This window comes from Ambystoma mexicanum, chromosome 4p (genome assembly GCF_040938575.1).
Source record: "Ambystoma mexicanum isolate Mex_15411 chromosome 4p, UKY_AmexF1_1, whole genome shotgun sequence".
NCBI lineage: Eukaryota > Metazoa > Chordata > Amphibia > Caudata > Ambystomatidae > Ambystoma > Ambystoma mexicanum.
In genome coordinates, this window is record NC_090927.1 from 1,084,970,435 (window position 1) to 1,084,996,379 (window position 25,945).

The window sequence follows — 25,945 nt, forward strand, 5'->3', positions numbered from 1 at the left end:
ATTGACCGCCTTCGTGTGCAGCACACACTGACTGGCCACAGTGGGTAAGTCATGTCTGCCAAGTTCCTCCTAGACAACACACACAGTCTCTGGAAATCATGATCAAACTCTCAAACTTTCGGAGCTGCGTAGCAAAGTTTGTAACACTCTTTACTCCCCCTGCTGCCAAATACTGGTCTTCCTAAATCGAGCTTCTGTGATAGATTTTTTTTTTTTTGTTGCTGCACATTCAGGATGTGCCAGGGGGTAAAGTGATGTGGACCTCCATTAGTCTGAACATGTTGGAAGGAAAGGGTACCACCTCTAAATAGCCCTGTTAACGACCCACACCTCTGCACAGAAAATAAGAGTTGGAATTGTAGCACACCACAATGTATGACATTGAGAGGGATATGTACCGTAGGAAGCCAAAACTCAGAGGGTACGATAAGGTATTGCCACTAACCAATCCAACTAAAAAACTCATCCTTCTGCATACACCTCTCAAACTCTGAACTAAACACATCAATACCTCTACAGCACAATCAACAGCACACAATTCACTACACTGCAACAACGAAACAAACCACACATAGCCTCGCACAACAGCACAAGATGGCTGCCGACTGAAAATTCATACCTGCGCTCAGCAAACGGTGTAAACCGAACTGTAGCTGACAGCAGCACATCACAGCTCTCTTGCTCTTTTCTCCCGCTCATTCTTACTAACTTTCCGCCTCACCTTACCCTCTTGCTTTACAGATCCACCAGAGTGCCAAGGGACCATGCGGGTGGTGATAGTGTGCAGTATAAAAAAAACCTTTAACATAAGTAATGAGGCCTCACGTGGTTGTGGGCAAACCATGATCTCTAATAGTCAATGTTGGGAAAGGTGCACGGGTGAAGTGGGAAATTATGGATACTGTTAGGAGTTATAAATGTTGTTACATCTTTAAATTAACTACATACCTAAATAGATAACTTTGTGTTGTTTTAACCACATTACACAGACCTAAGATGGAAAACACTCTTGCCACTACTTAGGTCCGCTGGCTTGCTTTGTTATCTACTTTCAGCCACTACGATGCCAGTTGGCTTGGGTATGGTGTACTACTTGAGAAGGGCCTGGTATCGGAGAACTAAATTGACTGCCCAAAATATGATCGAACCCTGAACATTTTATTGAATTGTTTGGACGCTTCGTGTGGATTTTATTTGGATTTACACACATGCGCATTTTAATCTTTTTTTTTCTTTATAAATGTAATGTTTGTAAGCTTATACCATGGATTTTTTAAAAAAAAAGTTGAATTCGATTTTGTATTACTATGCAGTTCTATTTTGTGTATGATTTATGGATAATTTGCCGAATAAACTTAATATGATGATGCATTGTTGGGATCTAAGCAACAGGACAGTTTTCTTTTTCTTTTTAATTAAAAGTTTTAATAGGAAGACCAGAAGTGATCATGCACTGTTTGCAAAGTTGAAGCTGTGCTATCCCAGAATTCCATCAGACACACATGCCATGTCTGGAGACTCTGACTAGTCTTTGGCTTAAAGAACATACTCTCTTGAAAGCAGTAGCAGGGGTTTAAGGTAGATCCACCAGGCTGCTGCAACATTATAGCCTCTTGACTTGCGAACTCTGCAAAACACTCTTAATCTCAATGCTAGTCCATAACATTTTTCCGTGACCCATAGTATGTACAAATCCAGCAGAATACTCTATGGCAAAATTCAGTATGGCAAGAAGACCAGTTATAACAGGCTATACAGGCAATAACGATAAAGGAATTGAATTTGAGGGATTTGCCCCAAAAGATGTCTAAATTGGAGATATAAAAACAAGAAATCAACAAGAATTCACGAGGATATTGGTGGCCAAGGGGGTCACATTGGATGTTGAAGAAAGGAGTGTGGTTGTCCTGATGAAGGCCAGACAGAGGAATTGATTGGACAGAGGATTACTCTCTGCCTGTCATTGTGGCAGAAACACAGAGTGTCGACAGTGGATAGTTGTGTTGGAAAGAATGTTATGGACTAACATTGAGCTTAAGCATGCTCCCTCTGGACAGAGTATAACATTCTGTAGCCATGCCAGACAAATTGTTGTTTAAAAACATTTGTAAAATGTGTGTAACTTAGTTGAGAAGGTCGATAATTGAACATTGGGGCACGCTGGTCTGGCGTTGTTTAGATTATAACAACATTTGGCCAGAATATACTGTGTTTGCATTTACCAACCCCATTGAACATTATTAAAATGATATATAAAAAATGAAATGTAAATTATGGAATGAAGCAGTGTTTGCAATTATCATGGAAAAACATATTTTTAACATTCAGAGGCAGATTGTGATAGCGTAAAGAAATATTTATATCCCCAATGGCACAAAATATTAATTGATGTAAGAAAGTAAGATTATTTGTAATACCCATCTTTGGTTCTGTGATTATTTGTTAACAGAATTACTGCCATTGTCTTACCACACCACTAAACTTGTAAATGACCCCCCCCCCCAACCCGCATGTTAGAATTCCTATTAGTTTCCTGGCAAGATGCCTCGAAGGCCATAATCAGCACTTCTGAATTTAATAAGCAACATTAAATTAAACAATAACCAATACATAACACTTTTAATAAAATACCCATCTCCACTATCAACCAGTTAATTATTTTTCAACACCAGGGCAAGACTCGAAATTCAGATTTGATGAGCAGGAACTAATACCAGCTCCTGGGTGTCGGGTATCACTCGGTTGGCAGGAAGTGCTGTGGGGAAACAGCTGCAAGTACCCTGCATACTGCAAATATAACTTTCACACGAGATGCTCACTTTACCTTTTTGCCCATCATGTAAGATTCATTATATTTAAATGTGCCCTAGATGTGTCCTAATTCTTATTTATTTACATTCTAAAACACAGGTTAATGTCACATACACATGTTTTTAAGGCACCAGTTGGCCCGCGGAGCCAAAGGTAGCTTGTGGTATCTGTTGGTTTTAAGATAACCAGGCTTTCCTAGGATAAAAGCGGGAGCTAAATAGCTCCAGCAATTTCAAACCCTGCTCGGGGGATATTACAAGACCTTACTTCAATAATAGTGTTATTTTTAAATTACAACTTGGAAAGAAAAACCCAAGAATAGATAGATGATGGGGCAGCCCTTGCTGCCAGAACTCCCATGCTGCTGAAACAAAATTGCACAGCTGAGACGTGATGGTGAATGGTGTAAAACTCTATTGTGAAATGGGTTCACGCAACTATATATGTTGCCGTGTTGTAGTGTGAAGGCATAATGAAGCAAGACACAGATAACAGACTTAAAGTTCAAACAAAAGATATGTATTAACTTAAATGTCAGGATTGTTGAAGTCCTAACTTGCCCTATGCTGAGACGTTATTTCCCTACCTGAACGAAACTAAGGAAAGTCTGAGTGCAAGAGTTCAACTTGAAACTCTGTCTGTGTCCAAAACCTATACAACTAAATCTATACAATGTGTAGGGATGTCAGCAACAGAAAGAAACAGTGTTAAACATACAGTTCGGAGCTTCTTCCAGCTTGCAGCTTCCTTTTCAGCTCCCCTTCCCCAAGTGTAAAACAGTTCAACAAAAAAGTCTCAAAATTACCTTCTTTAGGTACAAAGTGATAGAGTTTTAAACAATTCTCAGGGTTCCCTTCCCCAAGTTTCAAGTAACACAGTTCAAACACAAAAGAATCTTGAAGCTCTGTCCTCAAGTCAATACTGGTAGTACTTCAAGTATCAGGGTTCCCTTCCCCAAGACTTTAACTTCTTCATTAGAAATGTCCTTTAATGTACATTCATGCCATGTGAACCTTTTTCTCAAATCAGTATTCAATATTCCTTTTTTGGCTCAGTTTTAAAGTTCCATTTAATTTTATCTTCAGTGTATCTTTGTTTAGCTTAATTTTCTTAGAGTTCCACTCAATTTGGAATTCAACACACAGTAGTTTTGTTTAATTGTAAGGTTCTGTTCATTTTGTAATTCAATATAGAGTAGTTTTGCTTAATTTCAAAATATTTATTCCGTTCGGTATTCAATAGACATTGGTGGGGCTTGAGATGCATTTTCCATTCAGCCCGATTTTCAATGTTCATTCATTTTACTTTAATTGAAATGCCCAGCACTCTGAGACTTTTGAAAACTTGCTCCCTGAGTCACGCGACCACTCTGATACAAAGTATTCCTTGCACTTCAACATTAAACAATGGAAATAGTCTTAAACATGAGACCTTGGAAAACATGCTCCCTGAGACACGTGACCACTCTGACACAAAGAATTCTTTAACAATGGAAATGTTCAGACATTTGCACACTGGGTTTCTCATCTGACAGAAACTCACTGGTTGCTTTGAAAGCTTTTTCAGCTGTGCGGAGTACACAGCCTTCTGCTTCTGCTTCAGGGTTCCAACTCCTGCCCCTTAGATACTCCTGTGTCGGCTTCTTGACACAGGAGAACAAGCACGTTTGATGCAAGGAAAAAGGACAGCCTCTCCACACGGCTCCATTCTCAGTCCTCAGTCTGCTCCATGGAGACCCAGCTCCCACTCCATGCATCCTGGGACCCTCCCTCTCGGCATTCCCCAGCATCTCGGTGTGCTGCACATGGTGGACCGACCCACAGCAGTTCCTTCCAGCGCATTGACTCTCTTCAAACACGCTTCCCTGCTGATTAAACAGGCCTCCCTGCTGCTCCTCCCTGAATTGCTTCCTCCTTGTCATTTTATACACCTGCAACCCTCTAACAGGTTGCAGGTGTGCTTTCTCATTTAGACTTGCCTGACCATGATTAAGAGGACATGCCGGACATTCACAACACATTGCAGACATCTTCTTTGTCCCAGTACTAAAGTGGTGAAATGGCATAGTGTTCATTACTCTCAGTTGCCTCTTCCTCGTCCAAGTACTGTCAAACATCACATGAGGGTAAATGATGTGAGCTGACTTACAATAACCCATAAATGTCGATGAAATGTTAGGTTGGTCATCAATGGGGAAAGGGGAATACCATGTCTCGCCCGGGTGTTCCCCGGCCTTGATCCCCAAGGACTCTCCACCCAGGTCAATCTACCTCGCTTTTCCACCCCCAGGGTCAGGTACCAAGAGCGATGTCCTTTCACTGGCCACTTCCACAAGCCTTTCAATTTTTCACCACTTTCCACCAAAGAGGTAGAAAATATCATCACCAAACTTAAACCATCTAACTGTCAGGGAGACACTTGGCCAGCTCATATCATTAAGGAGACGACTAAAGAACTAGCACCATTCATCAGCACCCTCATAAATTCCTCATTCAGCACTGGCATCATGCCTAACAACGTCAAAGACACCTGGGTTCTCCCACTACTTAAAAACACATCTTTAGAAGCAAGCACCCCTTCCAATTGCAGGCCTATCACCACTGTCCCATTCCTGCTCAAAATCCTGGACAGAGCCGCTTACCTGCAGATCCAGGATTACATGGAGGCTAATAACCTCCTCGATCTGAGACAATCAGGCTTCAGACCGAGGCATGGAACCGAAACGGCACTGATGGATTTGAAAACTCAAATTGAAATCCTAAAATATAATGGCAAGTTGGGCCTCCTCTTACTGCTCAACTTATCTGCGGCATTTGATTTGGTCAACCACCAAATACTTTGCAACCATCCTAAATCCGCAGCTCATTTCTCAGACAATGCCACTTCCTGTATAAGTTCCTTCCTGGAGAACAGATCAATGAGGGTATTTTCCCCTTCGGCTGAACCGTCACCAGTTTTGTGCGGAGTCCCCCAAGGATCTTGCGCATCACCAACACTGTAAAATGTGTTTACTAAGCCTCTCTTTGATATTCTTGACTATTTGGGTGTCACCTACACAAATTATGCAGATGACATCCAAATACTCATCCCCATCTTGGAAGACCACAAGGCAGACTCTAAAGCCCTGAATGATATCTACCTGGTCATCCAAGCCTGGACAGCCGAACACGGGCTTTGTCTGAACAACGATAGAACAGAGCTATTACTCCTTGGGTCCCAACCTAGACTCAATAAGTTGGACTCTGTTTTTGACTCATTCATCATTGATGGCAATACCATTAAGGTATCTAACAACACCAAAACTCTTGGTATATACCTAGATTTTACGCTGTCTCTTACGAGACAAACTAATGCCATAATATCCTCCACTGCCTACACATGCAAACTCATCACTGCCTGCTGACCATTCCTCACCACCGCCAATTGTACTACCTTAGCTAGAACCCTTGTACTGTCGAAACTCGACTACTGCAACGTGCTCTATCTTGGGATCAGCCAATGGAACCTAAACAAGTTACAAGTAACACAACATAATGCCATGAGGGCAGCTCTGAACATCCCCAGAAATCACCTTATCTCGGATACCAGACACAACCTACAATGGCTTTCTATCTCCCAAAGAATAGCATTTAAATCACTGTCACTTGCACACAAATACCTTGCCAAGCAAATACCTGTCTAATATATTCACATGTAACACGTCTGATCGACCCCATAGAGCGGCCCAAGCTCACTGCCTCTTACTACCGAGGTTCAAGCTTCAGAAAGCGGGAGGCTGCAGCCTCCCGGTGCTTGCTGCAAAGGCTCTGGAATTCTCTTCCTAGCTCACTCAGAACTGAACCCTCTTTGCATGCCTTCAGGAGTAAAGCCAACATCTGGCTGGTAGCCCAGGACCAGCTTGCACATGCCTAACTAACCTGTGCTTTGCTTCAGGGTAATGCTACTGTAAATATTATCTGTATTTAACTGCCTTTTTTAACCTGTTATGCTCATGTAATATGGATGCACTATGTATGTAATACCTATGCGACATTGTGTAATATATTTAAATGCTTTGTCCTAGCAACACCTGTAAATATATGCAACTGCAACCTACTTAAGAAATGCACCCAGATGCCCTTGGGCTAGACGTGCTATACAATAAAACAAATACAAATACACCTGAGAATAGAATGCTTGGAAGTGGGGATAGCCTCAGGTTTTTCAGTAGCTAGGCATGTGCCGTTGAAAAGTAAAAGTCTCAAAAAAGTAATCTAGTGTTCAGTGGTTTTAGGAGAGTAGAAATGAACATTTTACAGGGAAGACTTACTGGCTTACATGCTTCAGGAAGACTTTCCGACTTGCACGCTTCAGGTAGACTCACCGACTTTCATGCTTCAGGATGACTTACCTACTTAATGCTTCAGGAAGACTTTCTGACTACATGCTTCAGGAAGACTTACTGACTTGCATGCTTCAGAAAGGCTTTCCGGCTTTCATGTTTCACAAAGCCTTTCTGACGTATATGCTTCAGGAAGACTTTACGACTTACATACTTCAAGACGACTTATGCAAAACAAAAGAGGTGATGGCTGGAAGGTTTGAAATTAAACCAAACTTCTGGCATTGCTCTGGGAAACTCTCCAGACCATCGTTCTTCAGCCTGCCAAGCCATTACTGAAGAGAAAAACCATATCCAAATCAGGCTTGGTCCCACCCCAAAAGAGGCAGGCGAGCCTGAACTGCTAGATCACATCCCTTCTGCACGAGACCATACGCATCCCCAGACATGTTTTGGCCTCATTGGGTGTCATCAGTGAGGAGAAGCTTGGGTCTCTAGGCCCAGTAAACTCTGGACCCACGCCTGGGCATACCCGTCCCACTCGGGGTGACTTATGCAAAACAAAAGAGGTGATGGCTGGAAGGTTTGGAATTAATCCCAACCTTTGGCATTGCTAGATGACTTATCAACTTACATGCTTCAGGGTGACTTACATGTTTCAAGATGACTTATCTACTTGCATGCTTCAGGAAGACTTTATGGGCCTCATTACGACCCTGGCGGTAGGGGTTTAACGGCTCTGGTAGAGCTGCAGGCGCCGTTAACCCCCTACTGCCTCATTATGAGGTTCGCTCGCGGGACCCGCTAAGGATGCCTGGTTTTACGAGCCGTCCAGCATGCTAACAACTGGCCCGTCAATAACGGGCCCGTTGTTAGCATGCTCCCCATTCCCTATGGGGGTTAAAATGGGGGCTAAATGGGGATGGACCGGGTCCGGGTTCCCTGAATGGGGAAATACCGGGCCCTCCAAGGTCGGAATGGCCCGGTATTTCCCCATTCAGGGAACCCGGGTTTGGGACTACCTCCAAACTTGTAATGAGGCCCTATGACTTGAATGCTTCAGGATGACTTACCGACTTATATGCTTCAGTACGGGAGCAATCTTGTCCAGCTTGAAGTTTGTCTGACTTTTTCGAATGTTGCTCATTAATGCTAGTGCACGTATGTAAGTAGCGAACTTGGCCTGGAAACAGGTAAAACCGTGGTCTTCATTATGAATATGGTGGGAATCATAAAACAAGTGGTATTTTAAAAACAATCGTTTTTTTTTTAAATACCACATAATTATGTGTTGTGATCGCATTTGCCATGCTGTGCACATATAATGCATGGGCTAAAATATAGGGTATTTACTCATGCAGTTCTTTCTATGTACCCCATGGCGAAATCATCCCATGGCATCCGGATTCATTATTTGCATTTTTATAGGGCATTCGCCAAAGCCCCAAACCCAACTAAACACTGGTACTCACATAAAATGAAGACATGAGATGCATAGTCCCCTTAGGTAGAAGCCAGCAGATGGGCTGTAAGAGAGGAGCGGAACCAAGACAAGGGTGAGGCCGAACGGAAAGACTGAGGAATAGTATTCAAGAGCGAAATCACGAGGAGGTTTGGGAACAGAAAGGAGAAAGAGGGATTGGGAGCGCAAAGCACAAGCAGGGGTGTTGAAGGACATCATTAGGCGACACTTTAAAAACAAGCAATATTTAAAATAATATAGGTTTTGGCAGTACCACCATAGTACTAATGAGGTCCTCTGTGGTGTATTCTTTGTGTTCGGTTCCATGTAATAATAACGAATGAAATTATAACGAAAAACTTTTTGACTAATTATAAATAACGATAAATATAAAATTATTTTTGTTTTTCCATTTGGGCCCCCTCCCCAAACGCCCCCTGTTTTCCCAGCTTTATTACCCCACCTCACCCCTTTAATCCCCTACACCACCCCATATATACTTGTAACAGCACATTTCGATATTTTTCATTATCTTTTATTCGTTTTAAAGGTTATTAGTTATTCTCAATTCGTTAAAATCACTGTATACCCTTGTGTTCACTTGTAGAATGGAAAATGTTTAGTTGTGGAGGAAGTGACTGTGATGTAGATAGCAGTGAGATAGACTAGGTAAACAGTAAGTGGAGAAGGAAAAACAGGAAGTCCACAGCAGGATGAATGATGGGCCTGTGAAGGAGCGGGCTGCCACCAAGCAGTGTATTCTGAGCATCACGGTTTCTCAGGGCTGTTCATATCCGGTGGCACTATTACTCGGTTTAACAGGGCCACATTTTGTGACCATTGGACTGATGAAGAGCTAGGTTTTCTCTTCTGAGACTTGAACGTATCACTTAACACACCGGGCCCTATTCAGGGAATATTGGCCCCGTTCAAAGTGACTTTGCACTGCCGACACAAACCCTGAATCATGGAACTGTGCAAAGTGTATTTTTGCAGTGCAAAGTCCGGGCAAAGTCATTTTGTACTGCAAAAATGACTATGCGCTGACTTTGCACGGCAAAAATACACTTTGCACAGTTCCATGAATCAGGGTTTGTGTTGGCAGTGCAGAGTCATTTTTCAGCAGTGCAAATTCACTTTGAACCGGGCACATATTCCATAAATCGGGCCCACGGAGTAAGTAACTGTGATCTACCAAATAGGCGAGGCAGGTGAGTGAAGGTATTGTTATGGGGTGTACAGGAACAGGCTTTTCCAGGGAGGGATATGAATAATAATGTGTGTAGAGTTTGCTCCCTATTTTGGGAAGTTGGTAGTTAATGGGTTTTTAGAGCCTAAAAATGCAGTTGTTAGTCTATAATGACATATTTTCGGTAAGTAAATATTTATTTATATTTTTTTAAAAAAATAGGCATTTTTCTTATAATCCAAACATTGCTTGTAACTGGCAACTCCCATACAAAACCTTGTAGGGTAGGACATCATCCCATCCTCCAGCAGTATCGCTGATGATCTGGAGAGTGCCGCTCAGGTGCTGTGATCCGATCATGATCAATGCAGCTGCTAAAAGGGGCGAGAGACGCACCTGTCTCTTACCTTCCCTTGGTTTAGAGACGTGGTCTGATTTTAGGGGGCTCAATGGACAGATACGATGCCTATCTAGAGCCCAGGGTTATTTCCAGGGAGCCAGAAGATCTCTCCAGATACCGGGTGAAATGCAGATGAGTGATATGCCATGTTTCCCTCCACAAACTACATTGCAGCATGTGATATGTAAAAATAATACTTGTGTACCTGCTTATTATATGATGTGCTTGATTAATGTATCTAGACGTATACATTAAAAAAACCTTTGATGTATGTAAAAATCACGACATCGATGGATACTTCCTACTTTTTAAAACTGCACACCTCTCATCCCTTTGTTAATTGCTCATAGGCAAAATTGTCTGTTTCGCATTACTGAGGAAATACACATAGGCTCAAGACAAACAGAAAACACAGTGACAACATTCTAACTGGAAAATCTGTGTTGACCCCTTCTCTAGGTACTTCCTTTTCCTAGCCAAGTGGTGTACAACCGAGTTGGCAAGTGTGGGAGTCGCACGGTGGTCTTGCTGTTAAGAATCCTGTCAGAGAAGCAAGGTTTCAACCTAGTTACTTCAGAGATTCACAACAAAACAAGGTTGACCAAAAGTGAACAGGTAAGCTGTTGTGATTGCACCAAATTTAAAGGAACTGCTTTGTTATTGTGATTGCACCCAATTTAAGCCACTAGCAGGGTTCTAAATCGCCAGGAGCCGGGCGCTGTTGGGCTTCTGGTTCTAGACAGGGGGAGCCAGGTTTTGTTTGTTAGTTTGTTTATTATTTATAGGGCTCCCAAACCCATAGGTAGCTGGGCGCACAGCATAGCAAGATTATTTAGGCTTGGTTACATTTGCATAGATAAGTAGATACAGGTACATTTAAAGGTAACAATTTACATAATTATAGGTAAGTACATGTGCATGTGTAGTTACAGGAATAGTTACAGTTGGAATATTTACAGGTATGTACATATGCATGGGTTAAATTTGTTGCTGTATGAAAACTGCCTAGGAAATAGGCAAGGGGCGAGCAAGAGAGGCTGTAGTTGTTGGTCGTTGTGCCGTAGCCAGTTGCGGGTGTTGCGCCTAAAGCTGTTGTAAGATTGGTCTCTTCTTAGCTCGACTGGTAAAGCGTTCCATTGCTGAGCTGCTTTTACCGGGAAGCTATTTCCACCAGTTTTTTTGTAGGCGGAATCTCGGAATTTGGAGACAGTAGGAATTGACAGTTCTGGTTGGGGGCGTGTAGAAAGTTTTCTGGTTATTTTTTCCTTCAGGTAAGGTGGTGCTGCGTTATGTAGGCATTTGAAGGTTAAAGTGCCCATTTTGAGGAGGATCTGATCAGTGATTTTCAGCCAGTTGTGATTTCTTCTGGCGTTTGAGATGTGCTCTTGGGTAGGGACTTTCAGGGCAGTCCTAAGCGCATTGTTTTGCAGGGTCTGCAGTTTGTTTGTGATGTATTTGTTGGCTCCTGCATAGTGCATTGCAGTAATCCAATTTGGATAAGATGAGGGCATTGGCTAGAATGATACAGCTAGCTGGTGACAAGAAGGGTCTACAAGCTTTGATGAGTTTGCCGGTGTAGGCAGTGGAGGAGGCCAAGGAGTTTACTTGTTTTCTTAGGGAAAGTGTGCAGTCCAAGTAAAAGCCTAGGGTCTTCAATTGCTTGGCAATTGTGATTATGTTGCCGTCGATGTTGAAGGTCTTGTACTCATCATTACGTTTTTTTAGGTTGTTAGCTGAGCCACGGATTAGTATCTCCATTTTATCGTTGTTCAGGAAGAGGCCATGGGTTGCCATCCATGCCTGAATGAGGATGTAGATTTCATTCAGTAAGGCAGTATCCAACGTGAAATTGCCCATAAGGGGGATAAGGATCTGGGTATCATCTGCATTGTTTGTGTAAGTGATACCAAGCCTGTCCATTTTATAGAATAAAGGCTTAGTGAAGATATTATACATAGTTGGCAAGACACAAGAGCCTTGGGGGACGCCACAAGTTGTTGTAACTGGGTCTGCAGAACCTGCCGTGCAGAAGACTCTGATGCTTCTGTTGACAAGAAATGATTGGACCCAGGCTATAGCCTCATTTGAAAAGTGGGCTGCCGCTGCTAGGTGTTTGCATAAGACTGCGTGGTCCACCAAGTCAAAAGCCGCCAACAGATCAAGGAGGAGTAGCATGGCTGTGTTTCCTTTATCGTTGAGTTCATCCATTTGGGCTTTGAGATCTATTAGGGCTGTCTCAGTGCCATGTTGGGGTCTCATCCCTGATTGGTGGGAGCCTAGTAGTTGGTTTGTTTCAAGGTATTTTTGAATTTGTAGGTAGGCCATTCTGTCCATTATCTTTAGTAGAAAGGGGACAGTGGTAATGGGCCTGTAATTAGTTGGGATGGATGGGTCTAAGGATTGTTTTTTAAGAAGGGGTAGGACCCAGGATTCTTTTAAGCTTCTTGGGACTGTGCTTGCCCTGAAGGAGGCATTAATAAGTTTAGTGATGAAGGGAGCTAAGTCTCTGGCTGCATCCTTGATTATTTGGGCAGGGCAACTGTCGCCTTTGCAGTTTGAAGGCTTTAGTGAGGCAACTTCTACCAGTAGATACCATTGACTGCCCGGTGCCTTTCAAAAAGAGCTGTGTGATATTAACTGTGTATGTTTAGGAATGTGCCTTAAATTGAGCGAAAGGCACATGCAAGGGGCATTTGAAGGTCTCTGGATAATATATAATGGACAACCTGCATAACAGGTGATGCCTCATACCCAGGAGCTGTCATTTGCTCCTGGTCAAGAAATCCAGGCATGCAATTGTGATCATACTGAATTTAAGAAAAAGGTAAGCTGTTGTGGCCATACCAAACCAAAGTGAACAAATACGCTATACCAAATATAAGACCATCACATCCGGGTGGATAGCTCAGGGGCAACATGTTTGTTCTTGGAAGCAAGACAATGCAGACCAACACAGGTTTGAATCCCGGTCCTGTGTTTAGTGACTGGTTTCTGGTGTTAAGCACATAAGAGGCCAGTAAAAGGGTAGTAAAGCACAGCTTTTAGTTCCCACACACCAGCAGTCTTTTATTTGCTTTTTACCCAGGGACGCAGATTGAGTTCTGTTGCTTCTACTTTTGGAGGAGTGATAGGCAGTTGCCCAATTGATGATAGTTCTCTTGGATTCTGATGAACAGCTTTGTGTACATTTCATAACATTACATTGACGTATTTTGTCCAATGCCAGATTCCCCCATCTTCTAAGCTCTTATGGCAGAGAAAATCAGTCCCACAACTGAAACACAAAAGGGTGGACTTATCTGACTGTTATTTGGTAAACCAGCAGACATTGGCACAGGAAATGCGCATGTCTTCTTTGTGTCAGGGTCTCCACAGTGTAAGCCTTCACTCTGCCCTGAGATTGTGGTCCAGGTCACAATCTCTGAACAGACTTCCCTTCTCCCTGGTGGTCTTGCTCCGTGTTCTGGTGGTTTTCTTCCCTTCGCAGGCCTTTCTTTGGCTCTGGGCATTGTGCCTCAGATCAATGATGCTGGCATCTACATTTCACTTTATCTCTTTCCCAGATCAATCAACATTTTCACATCCGGGGGTCCTTTTGTAAAAAGTGTACATTGCATGCAGCAGACCACCAGGGGTAGCACGTAGCTGCTGTTGGGTGCCCGGCTTGCAACTTTACATGTTTAGAAAACGGAATGTTAAATGAAAGAGTTAAAACAGGCAAAAGTGCACTTTCTCTTCCATTATGATTTGTTTTGTAAAAAAATTACATACTGCCTACAAATTCTGCTTTGCAGAGTAGACAGCATGTCCAATGAATAACTATGCAATCTGCCTGCTTTTGTATTCCATAGGGATACGTTCGTTTTTCAGCTGCATGAACACGTCATGCAAGCGTAAAATGAATTGCACTTCAAAGACACAGGAGGAAAGAGCGACGGAAATGTGAATTGCACTTTTTTGTACTTTACACTTTACTTTTGACCTTGCTTTGCCACTCCATGCAGAATGATCTCCACAAGTCGTAAACACAGTTGGCTTGGATCACCATTCTCTGGGTATTTTCCCCCGAAGTTTGTGTAGTTTTCCCCAAGTTTGGGCTGTATGTTTCTCCGGATTCAAGGCTGACTTCACAACTATCAGTATCTCATAGGGTTTGAACGACTCCTTTTTCAGGTTCACGATCACCTCTGACGATTTAGGTGGTTCTTCAGTTTCACAGCACCTTTCACAGTACTGCTCAAGCACTTTCCCACATTTACAGGCCTCAACTGGTTTATCAACTTAACAGTCACTCTTTTTTCAGGTTCATACGACCACTCAGGGTTTAAGTGCATGTTCATGGTCACAGAACCTCTCAGTGTTCCTGTGCATCTTCGGGGCAAAATCTCCTCTTGTGGTTCAAGTGCTTTCCTCGTGAACAGCACTTCTCACAGTTGAAGTGTTTCTACTCATTTCTAGAACATTGCTGATTTTGAGTGGGTTTTTTTCAGTATTCATCTCACTTTCACCAATCAAAACGCGCTCAATTGTGAAACCCTTTTAGCGTCCGGGCCACATCTAGAGATTAAATCACTTGTTAGTTGCTCAGTGCTTTCACTTCCCACTGGAGATTAGTATAGCCCTTTTACTTTAGCTTGACTTCTCTTCAAAGTCCTCTCTCCTAGTGGGATAGTGTGTGAGTAAAGCCCTTCCACTTTGTGAGACGAGGAGTGAGTCTTTCTCTTCTTCTCAAGTTTAAAGAGGTTGCTAGCATTCGTTCAAAGTCCATCCACATAGCTCAGCTGAAAGTGTGATCTGTTAGGAGGTGCTATAATGGCTGCTGCCATCTTGAATCAGTCATCATGATTCGCTGTCCCATGGGTGCTCTTGGCATCCCGTTCCTCCTATGTCTTGGAAGGTTTCTTACTGGCCTTGGTTTCTGCTGGATTCAATCACTCGCATACCGCTGTGGTTTATCGGCATGGAGTTTCTACACAACGGCAAACATCTCATTCTTGCAATAATGTTGTCAACATCATGCCCTGATTCCTATTGGACATTTGGACAGTGTGGGGCTTCCCTGGACACAGGGTTGCCTTGTAACACTCAGTAATAATAAGGCTTGTTTTTTCTAATGGTCCTCAATGGCATCCTTTGGTCCCAGTTTCACCTGCTGTCTGGTCTGATGAGCATAACTGTCGCTCACATCACAGCATGGATGTAGGTGATTTGACCGAATCCATGTTTTCGAAAGAGTGAAGTGAATGACATTTTGGTTTTATTGCAGGGGAGACCCCCGCAGTTCCCCTCCTTCTCCCTACCTTTATTAATATCCCTTACCACATCCCCACATATATTTTATTTAAAACTTTTTTTTCGGTAAAGAAATAAAAAATCTATTCGGTCACTTCTTCCTTGAAAACATTGGATTCAGTCACTTGTACGGTGTCATCACAGCATAGCTTCTATCCTGCAGATGATTGTGAGACATACAAGAAAGTTTTGATTGTGGACTGCGTCGAAAGCTGCTGGGATGTACAGGAGGATGGTTCCCGGCACTCTGGTACACTCGTATTGTTTCAGTTGATGAACACATGCAGAAACCCCATCGGACGTTGATCAGACGGTTACAGTATTTTGTTCCAGATGGGCTGAGGACTGTGAGATGGCAATTCCATTTTACGTTATCGATTTGCAGGCATTCTCAACAGTGGTCCGTCAGTTTGCTTCAGTCTCAGTATTGGCATTGGGATCTTTGAGTCCAGGGTCAATGTGGCATATTCGATTGTCAAAGGGGCCTTGCCCGTGTGGAAGAAGGCACAGAGGAGTTTCCCGAGGAGCGGGAGTAATCTTGATTGCATGCCTTATGATTTTTGCATTGTGAATATTGGTGGGCAGCAAAGAGGCGTTCAGAGCGTGGCTATGTCTTACTCTTGATTGGGGCGATACATTGCAGAAGGGAAACAGTGAACAGAGTTGCTTCTTGGAGATCAAGACCCCAGGCGTCATCCATGGTGAGGATAGAGCAGATAAAAGCCATGCTTTCTTGGAAGAAGGACATGAGATCACCACGCATGTGTTGAAATAGATGGCCAAACGCTTGCCTGATGCGGGACCCTGGAATTCCTGGTAGGAGCTGAAATGTTCTTCTGCCGGGTTTGTACACTCTTCACACTGAACTGAAATTATGATTTCTTGCTTTTCAAGGTTGCTTTTTGGTAACCTCTGCTATGTCCTGCGAGACTTACAGACGTGGTCTCTGCTTAGAGCATTGAGAGTGCCTTTGAAAACAGACGATGCACGCATCTCAATGGGATTGCTGGGGAGAAGTGAGAGTGCTGCCCTTTGCTGATAGGCTCAGGGGTGCTCTCAAGCCAAGCCCCGACTACGTCTTATCTGAGGCACCGAAGGCGTGCAGTGATTAGGAGCATGGCTAGGCAGGTATTACTCTGCTCAGTGTTGCGATGGAGTGACCTCTTGTTATGGAGTCGCAGGGTTTGATCTGGGAGTAGGTGTCCCAGAGGCCCTGTGGGCCAGGGGAGACCTAATCAGAAGTCGTATACACTGAATTCCCCAGGGCATTCACTTCCTCCTGCTCTCCAGGTGTATGTCAACTAGTGGTCCCCTGAAGACTCAGAAATGTTCCCCTTTTTTCTGCTTCCTGGGCATGTCCACGGATAGATTGTGATTGTGATCCACAAATCCCTGTAATGTACATCCTGTAGGCATGTGACATGGCCCACGAAGTTGACCGCAAAACGCGCCAACACCAAACATTGCAAGTTAGAAAATTCACCTCAGCCACAGTTCGCATAACAATCAGCCAAACCTACTACCAGATTTGCAGAGGAGTTCATTGTGTGGAAGCTGTGATGGAGAGATCCGTGGGTAGTCAAACTGCAAAGGGCTCGACCCAGTCTGCACCATGTTGAAGTCAGGAGGCCATCTTCATGGCACAGTCGGTCTTCAAGATGGCAGACATCGATTGTATATCCTCAGCCCGAGGAGCTGCTGGCTGGCAAGCATTAGAAGCACCTTCATCTGGGGAGGAGGCGATTTGACCACCCCCTAGCCAATCATATTTTCCAGAACATCACCACACATAGATGCTCACACTCACAGGATCAAGTCCCCATTTGCAATAAGGGGAGGTGTATAAGGAGGTCAATTTGGAGCCAGTGTGTAAAATGGTGGCACCAAAAAGGGGGTGTGAGTAAGAGAAGTAAGAAGAACAAGAATCAGAGAGGGACACAGGTTTGAGGAGGGAGGAGGAGAAGCTATAGGAAATAGGTAGAGGAGAAAAAGAGGGAAGACCATTGGAGGCATGGCGATGGTGCCAATTTAGGCAGGACACTGAAGACTGGAGGAGAGAAGAAGAGGAAGGGAGGTGATAAAAAACAGGCACAGGTTAGGAGGAGGGTCATAGGTGGATGAGAAAGAGTGGAGGAGAGTAATGGTAGCAGAGAAGATCAGAACAGAAAGAAGAAATAACAACATCAGGAGAAAGGAACCCAGAGGGAAAAGTCCCAAGGCTCAGATTTGATAAGGCTCAGGCCTAGAAAGCCCTGAAATGTGACACCCTAGTGAGATCAGCTACTGGGCATAGGCAGATAGGAGGCGGTACACCAATGATAGAATTGGCAAGTCTACCAATATTACTGAAGAATACTTGCCAGCCCGACAGAGAGCAGGAGGAATTCCTGTGTCTCAATGCCCTGGGCAAGGCAAAAACAAGGCTAACACAACAACTGCCTGAAAATTCACCATAGACTGATGGGGGAAGAAAAAAAACAGTCACCTAACATTCATCCAGAAAATTTTATACATGAAACAGCACTAGCAATGTTTGCTGGACACTCACTTGTTTAGCTCTACCTAGGGAGACAAAGATATCAGCAACTATCCCAGAGTCCAGTGAACCTCTGCCTGTAATTATAATTTCCCATTCCCTTACTGTGTTTAAGGAGATGGATTGGGCTTTGGGTTTTCACCTTTGCTCTTGCTATAGGGCACAGCCCATTAGTATTTGGGGAAGGGCGCTCAGCCAATCAGGTGGCTGGAACAGTGGGCAAGAATACACAGTGTCCCACCTGCTGTTTCCAGCCACCAGAGGTCCTTCCCTGGCCTTCTTTTTTTTTAATGTGGGGAGGCAACAGGAAGCCTCTCCCTCTTGCCTCCCCACCCCCAAAACAAACCAAATCCCTTCCACACCCCTTCCCGCCTCTCCACTTACCTGCTGGACCGGATCTTTGTGCTCCAGTGGCAGTGCCGGCACTCCTACCACTCCCGGCTGCGGCCACAGAAATAGAAAAGGGATTGGGTCCCTTTTCCAATGGTGGCGGGCATCTTTTTTTTGTTTCCGCTGGAAAATTGATGTTGCACAATAAGTGCAGCCAATCTAAAGAGAAAAAATATATATATTTTCACCCGGGCAAACCTCGGGGTGTGAATAGCAATCACATCCCAGCAGGGGTGCATACAGTCCGGTAACAGCCCGCAGCCCCCGCCGAGGCTCGGGCTGGTGGCCCGTTACAGGCCATGTATACACCACTGTGGGGTGTGATTACTACAATAAAGGTGTTTCTTATGATAAAAGTTTGCTTCTTGGGATGTGTGTTGGTCCCCATCACTGTAACACTCACTACGGCGGGGCCCATGGCTGAATGTGGGGTGAGACCAGAGGAGTATTGAAACCTCTGGCTGCTCAGTCTCAGGAGGATTGCATGAGACATAAGAGGCACATCTAGGGGTAGGTGCATGGGGACTAGTCTAACTAGTTTAACATTTGGTTCCCTTTCAGCTTTTTCTTTCCTGCTCTGTAATCATTGTGGTTTCTTCCTCTGCTTTGTAATTTGTTTGTACTCTGGTGTCTTTAAATGTCAATGGTAGCTTTATTAATTGCTTTTAAAATAAATGTAATATTATTAATTTGGCAGGTGATTTGGATGCTGTTTTGCCATCACGGACATGTGATCTTGAATCAAATCGATACCCGTGGTACTTTTATCAGCTTCCTGTCTGGGACTCGTGGTCTTGGCGCAATGTCATGCTAGAAATTGGCAGCCAATATTTCAAAATAGCGGGTGGCTCAGTGGTCAGTCAGCAAGTCTTTTATTGACTCTGCTTTGCTAACTCGATTAGTCATCTTGGCGTGTTTCTGTCTTTTTGGTGTTTGCACCTTCCTTTTTATGACAGATGAACTACTGGTCTTCCTGCAGCTGAAGCTTAGGTGGCTACTGTCTTTAGTAGCTCTTAGCTTACCTGGTAAGATAGCTCAGTGGGTTGAGTGCTCACTGCTGCGATCTGAGTGTGATCTGCAGGTTGCAGGTTCAAATCCCAGCAAGGCCAATTCAACTTTTCGTCCTTCTGAGGTCAATAAATGAGTACCAATTTCAGTTGGGTCATATTGTATGTAAATATGTGCTCTGTAAAGTGCTTTGGTTTAAGACACTATATAAACAACACATCATTATCTCTAAACGTGCGTGGGTTCTCCTTTTGTCGCCAGGTGAGTTCTCTCACACAGAAAGTGTGTTGGGAAGTAGGCGGGGGTGGCAGCTACAAGTTCTATTTTTGGCTACATCATCCTGTAGTCTTTTTACCAAGTGCCGATGCATGCGCCCATCGGGCTAGCAATGTACGTAGAAAGTAATCTTGTGTCAGACTCTTCTGCCCTCTGCTCTGCTGTGGGGAGCTGGACCAACCTTGACCGTAGCCATGGGTGACTCCTGCAATGCTCCTGCCTCCTGTGTCTGTTACTGGGACAGACGCTGGTGCTCTGATACTGTTCATGAAAACGAGTGGCCTGTGCTGCAGCTCCTCAACTCTACATGCTTCTCATCATCATACATCTGGACTCGCAGCTCTGCAGCTGCAGCTTGTCGTGGGCCATCCTGCTGACTGCGCAAAGTCCTTTCTGCCTCACTACATCACGTGTGACCTGCTTGCTGGGTCACCCTTTTGATTCCCATCACTGATGTTGCTGCTGATGTGTCCTCCTCATTGTGGGTCACCTGAAAGAGGTCCATCTGTTTCCTATGTCTTTGGTTCTGGACTTGCCACCTTCTAGGGCTCTGAATTGAACTGGAGTCCTAAATCTCCATCAAGCTGAACCCAGTCCCGACACCTGGCCAGACCTCTGAACCCACTAATCCTGGACCTTCTTTTCAGTAGACTTCAGTCTGGACAGCCCTCCCTGGTCCTTGACCACTGAAGCAAATGCTACATATGACACAGGACATGAGGTGTATTTTAGTTATTTTATTGTATTGATCAGGATGGTGGGAGTGGTTTCAAGTGTTCTCCCCAACACTGCACAAGATGGCTTTTCCTTGGATTCAATTATATAGTCTCTCGGTACAAATACAACATCTTTGGGTTCAAACACAACTCTCTGAGCATAAACAAAAGTGTTTGGTTTCCACAAAAGTCTGAGGTTCAAAGAAAATTCTCTGGATATATTCTCCCTTCTCTCCATTCCCTACATTTGTTTCTTAGCTCCTTGGTCCATAGATTCTGTTTCTCATCTGAACTCCTAGTAGACCCCCTTCATCTGTGCATAGGAGCTCTGTGTGCAGCTGCATGTTAGGCCTGAGTATGGGCGGCATCTTTGGCTGGTGGCATTAGAAATGGGCCCATAAAGCTTCCATCAAGAGGTCTGTCCACCTGAACATCCTCTATAGGCTGGATCAGAGTGCCTTCTTCACCTACCCGTTTTGAGGTTCTGTTAGATACCTGACCCAGTCCAGGTCCGTTTAGCATAAATGGAAGTGTCATCTGCCAACCAAGCTCTGCACATCTAGAGTTATGTTTTGCCAACCCCAATATGGCTGCTACGTTCAATGTCATGCTCAGGAGGCGTGTACTTCCTTTCGCAACGAAGGCCCCGGAAGACGCTAGGAATTGGCTCACAACTTTCTTGTTGCCATGCACTGTTGTTCCCTCTTTCCCAGTTGGCCCTGCTTCGGCCTTCTATTCTCCGCTTTTCCTGCCTTTGGCACTGCCTTCTACATTCTAGTCCTGGTAATTCATTACCTTCTGTTTCTGGTTTTGTCATCTTACGACGAGCACTACTGGAATCTGGACATTTCTGCCCCTTTGCTTCATTTTGCAAATTCTGACCGCATCTCATCCAAGACCTACGGCACCTCAAGGTTGTTTCCCTCCTCGTGAAGGTCTGGCATTCCGGTTGCTCTGTTACTATTCTGGCAGCCCTGGCTTTCAGGGAGGACCAACCTTATCTCATCCACTGAAAATCCATCCCCAAGACCCAGGTAAGGCCTGTTTCTAAACCTCATTTACCTTCACGGATATTTTCAATAGTCTCTTACCCTTCCTGCACTTTCTGATCTCTTTTCTTCTCTCTCTCTCTGTGACTTGACAAGTACCCTTGGCTGAGTTTCCCCTGTACCCACGTTCTCCTCACCTGAGCTTTCCGAGTCAATGGTTCCTTGCAGTCCTCGACGTGCCAGGTAGTCTCTCTCTCTTTTCTGATGCGTGGGCTTGTCACGGGGAGAAGCCACTGTGGCCGCTGGGTGAGAACAGCGGCACAGTGACCTCCTTTCCGGGACCAAGCCAGAAAATGCAGGGAAAAACCCGCAAAGGGGAAAAAACCCTGATAAGAGGTGCCAAGACTTGTCGGAGAAGGCCAGTTGTTCCCAGATGAAAAGAAGGAAGCGAAGGATCTCCAGCAACTGACGGGGGCAATAAATGTCCAAGTCCAACAATAGCAGTAGGCCTGAAGCACAGGCGGAGAGGGCAGCGGCTGAGGAGGCTGCAGTGGAGGTCGATAATGTTCCAGAAAAGCACTGCGGAGGAGCACGGAAGGAACCCTCACGCTGACTGGACCAAAAAGAGCAAGGTGAGGGAACAGTAGAAAAAGTGAGAGAGAGAGAGAGAGAGAGAGAGCGCGAGAGAGAGAGAGAGAGAGAGAGAGAGAGAGAGAGAGCGCCGGAGAAAAAAGCACAGCAAGTGCCGCCCAGGGACGGCGGCGAAAAAAAGGAAACAAGTACGGTGTTCTGAAAAGCCGGAACCCCTGAGTAAAGTATCCAAGGGGAAAATCCCCTGAGAAATTCCAAAGCGAGGTGTAGAGGAAGAGCGAAGGACCCAGAGTCGAAAAGTAAACAACAGAGGAGGGTTGCAACGCAACGACCTGCCGGGAGGCGGGGATTAAATACTCCCGGCAGCGTCGCGTCCCGCGTTCGGAGCTGCGGAGCGAAACACAAAAAAAGGACTAAAGTAATCCTCCTCTACGTCCTCTCAAACTCCAACGCGGAAGAAATCGCCAGTCGTGGTGATGACCGCGACTGCGAGTGACAGTATGCCCCCCCTAGAGTGCAACCACCCGGGCTTACCCGGGTGCAAGCGATGGAACCTAGCCAACAGCTGAGGGGCATGGACTTGAGAAGCAGGCTCCCAGGAATCCTCCGATACCGGGTAGCCCTTCCATGACAGGAGGTATTCCAACCGGCCACGAAGAAATCTAGAATCGCGGATGGCCGAAACTTCGTATTCCTCCTGGTTGGCAGCAGTGACAGGAAGATACCGGTTGAGAGGCCGGCGATGTGGATCAGAGTAGTAGGGTTTAAGAAGAGAGGTGTGAAAGACAGGGTGTATGCGTCTGAGAGATGGAGAGAGTATTAGACGGTAGGCAACAGGATTGACCTTGGAGAGGATGGGGAAAGGTCCCAAGAACCGCGGAGACAGTTTAGAAGGTCTCGTCCATCTGGGAAGGAATCTGGTAGACAACCACACCTTGTCCCCGGGTTTCCATGAAGGTGCTTCCCTGCGGTGTTTGTCGGCTTCAGTCTTATTCCGCTGTCTACAATCCTTCAAGCTTAGCAATGCACTGTCCCTGGCCTCCTTGACATTTTTTAGCACCTCTTCTGCAGTCGGAGAGTTAGAGAACCTGGGCACCTCGGGCATTAGATAACGCAGGTGAACACCGTAGGTACAAAAAAAAGGGGATAGGCCTGTGGCAGTGTGGCTGGAGTTATTGTAGACGAATTCGGCAGTTGGGAGTAGAGAAACCCAATTATCTTGACGCTGGGATATGAAGCATCGCAAGTACTGCTCTAAGGTTGCGTTGAGTCGCTCCATTTGGCCGTTCGTCTGTGGGTGAAACCCAGAGGAAAGGGCCCTTTCCACTCCCAAACGAGAACACAAAGCTGTCCAGAATTTGGAAATGTACTGGCTTCCTCGATCGGATATTATCTTGTCGGGGAGGCCATGAAGCTTGAAGATATCTCGGGCAAATGTCTCTGCCATCTTGGTGGCAGAGGGAAGTCCAGGAAGAGGAGAAAAATGGGCTAACTTGCTTAGAGAGTCCACCGTAACCATGATACATGTGCATGACTCAGACTCAGGAAGCTCCACTATGAAGTCCGTGGAGATGAGTCCCCATGGGCGAGTCGGTATCTCCACTTGGGTGAGAAGTCCTAGGGGCTTCCCCGAGGCATATTTGATTCTGGCACAAGTTGGGCAGGTCTTTACGTAGTTGAACACGTCTCTCCTGATGTTGGGCCAAAGGAATGACCTCGAGATAAGTTCCATCGTACCATTTCCGCTTCTGTGACCGCCTAGACGAGAGTCGTGACACCATTTAAGGATCTTCCGGCGCAACGACCCTTCAGGGAAATACCACCTCTTCTTGTAGAAGACCCAACCGTCCTTGATTTGGAAAGGGGAATCAGCTGAAAAAAAGATATGAGGAGCCTCTTGCGCAACAGCAGCCTTGACCTCCTGAAGAAAAGAACTCACCATGGCTAGGATCCGATTTCTGTGGAACATTGGCTCAAACTTGACAGCAACCGTTTCCAAGTGGGAATCCTTGCGAGACAAAGCGTCAGCCAGACGGTTGAGAGACCCAGGGATGTACGTGATCTGGAAGTCGTACTGCGAAAACAGGTAGGCCCATCTGGCTTGTCTGGAGTTTGAACATTCCATGTCCTGTAAAGCCTTTAGGTTCTTGTGATCGGTGCGAATGAGGAACCGATGGCGGGCACCCATGAGAAGGTGCCTCCATTCCTCACAAGCCAGTTTCATTGCTAACAATTCTTTCTCCAGAACCGAGTAGTTGAGTTGGCTGGGAGAAAGAGTCTTGGAGAGATAGGCGACAGGATGCTCTACCTGGTTAAAGGACTGAAGCAACACTGCTCCGACAGCTATGGCAGAGGCGTCTGTCTCCAGAATAAATGGAAGAGTTTGGTTGGGATGCTGCAGAATCGGGGCAGAGCAGAAGAGGGTTTTTAGATAACAGAAACTCTTTTCTGCCTCAGTAGACCAGGAAAAAGGATAGGCCGTCTTCTTGAGTAGGCGGGTGATGGGATATACCACCTCTGAAAAGTTAGGAATGAATCTCCTGTAGTAATTCGAAAGACCCAGGAACCTCTGGATCTCCCGGACGGAGGTCGGGGCCGGCCAGTCAAGAATAACGTGTACCTTGTCAGGATCCATGGCTATCCCTCCTTCTGATAGAACATATCCCAGATAATGTACCGATGGTACAGCGAATCTGCATTTCTCCTCTTTGACCAGTAGATTGTTCACCTTAAGACGCTCCAAAACTCGTCGTACTTGTGTGATGTGTTCTCTCATGTTAGGGGAAAAAACCAAGATATCATCTAAATAGATGATAACCGAGATAGAAAGCATGTCAGAGAACATCCGGTCCATAAATCTCTGAAACACCGCTGGGGCGTTCACCAAACCGAACGGCATAACCTTATACTCAAATAGGCCCAGGGGAGTACGAAACGCGGTTTTCCATTCGTCACCCTTGGCAATCCGCAACAGATGGTATGCGTTGCGAAGATCCAGTTTGGTATATACTCGAGCACCTTGCACCGCCTCAATAATGTCCGTAATAAGGGGCATAGGATACCGGTCACGGACTGTCACTGTATTCAGGCCCCTGTAGTCAATGCAGGGTCTAAGATCGGTGGAATCTCTCTTTTTAATGAAAAACAAAGGGGCTCCTGCTGGAGACTTTGAAGGTTGAATGAGACCATTTTCCATGTTGGTATCCAAGTATCTCCGTCCAAACGGAACCAAGGCATTGGGCTCCAGATCGATAGTGCAGTCCTCTGGCCGATGGGGTGGAAGTCTGGCATGGAGGCACTCCTGAAATACCTCAGAGAAGCCAGAGCAGAAATTGGGTAAAGCATGGATACCAACATGGTTGTTGGAAAACACCTTGACTGGCTGCAGATCAGCTCGACCTTCCAGTAAAAAACAGTTGGTTGCGCAATACGGGGAACTGAAACTTATTTGATTTTCGGTCCAGTTGATCAGAGGATTGTGTCGACGGAGCCAAGTAATGCCCAATATGATGGGGAAATGGGCGGCCCTGATAATATCAAAACTCAGGACTTCCTTATGTTGGTTAATCGTCAAGGAGAGATCTTCGGTGGTATGGGTGATGGGACCTGAGGACAAAGGTGAACCGTCCACACCTTCCACCTTCTGACCTTCTGCCCGGGGAATCCTACGGAGACCCACCTTGTCTGCCCACAGGGTGTCAACGAAGTTTCCTGCCGCGCCACAGTCTAATAGGGCCAGTGTCTCCACCTGATGTTTTCCGAGGTTGAGCTGTACTGGAATGACCATCAGCCTGGAGTCCTCCTTGGTTTCAGAAGAGGTCACTGACAGAGAGACATAGGGACGATGAAGATTGCTCAAAGACCCTCGGTCGCTTGTCCCTACTGACGCCGAGGGTAGTCGTTTCCCGACCTCTTATTGGACAGCTCTGTACAGTCTCTGAGAAAATGTTGATCTGATCCGCAG

The 25,945-nt window shown here is 45.3% G+C and overlaps 1 protein-coding gene across 1 annotated transcript in view; it reads left to right on the forward strand.

The window, feature by feature from the left end:
• The window catches only part of UST (uronyl 2-sulfotransferase), a 1,214,931-nt gene that overhangs the window by 582,182 nt on the left and 606,804 nt on the right, over positions 1 to 25,945 (forward strand). The window contains exon 3 of the mRNA XM_069606670.1: positions 10,643 to 10,798. Within this exon, the coding sequence (XP_069462771.1) occupies positions 10,643 to 10,798 (156 nt within the window). The remainder of the gene's footprint in view (positions 1 to 10,642; positions 10,799 to 25,945) is intronic.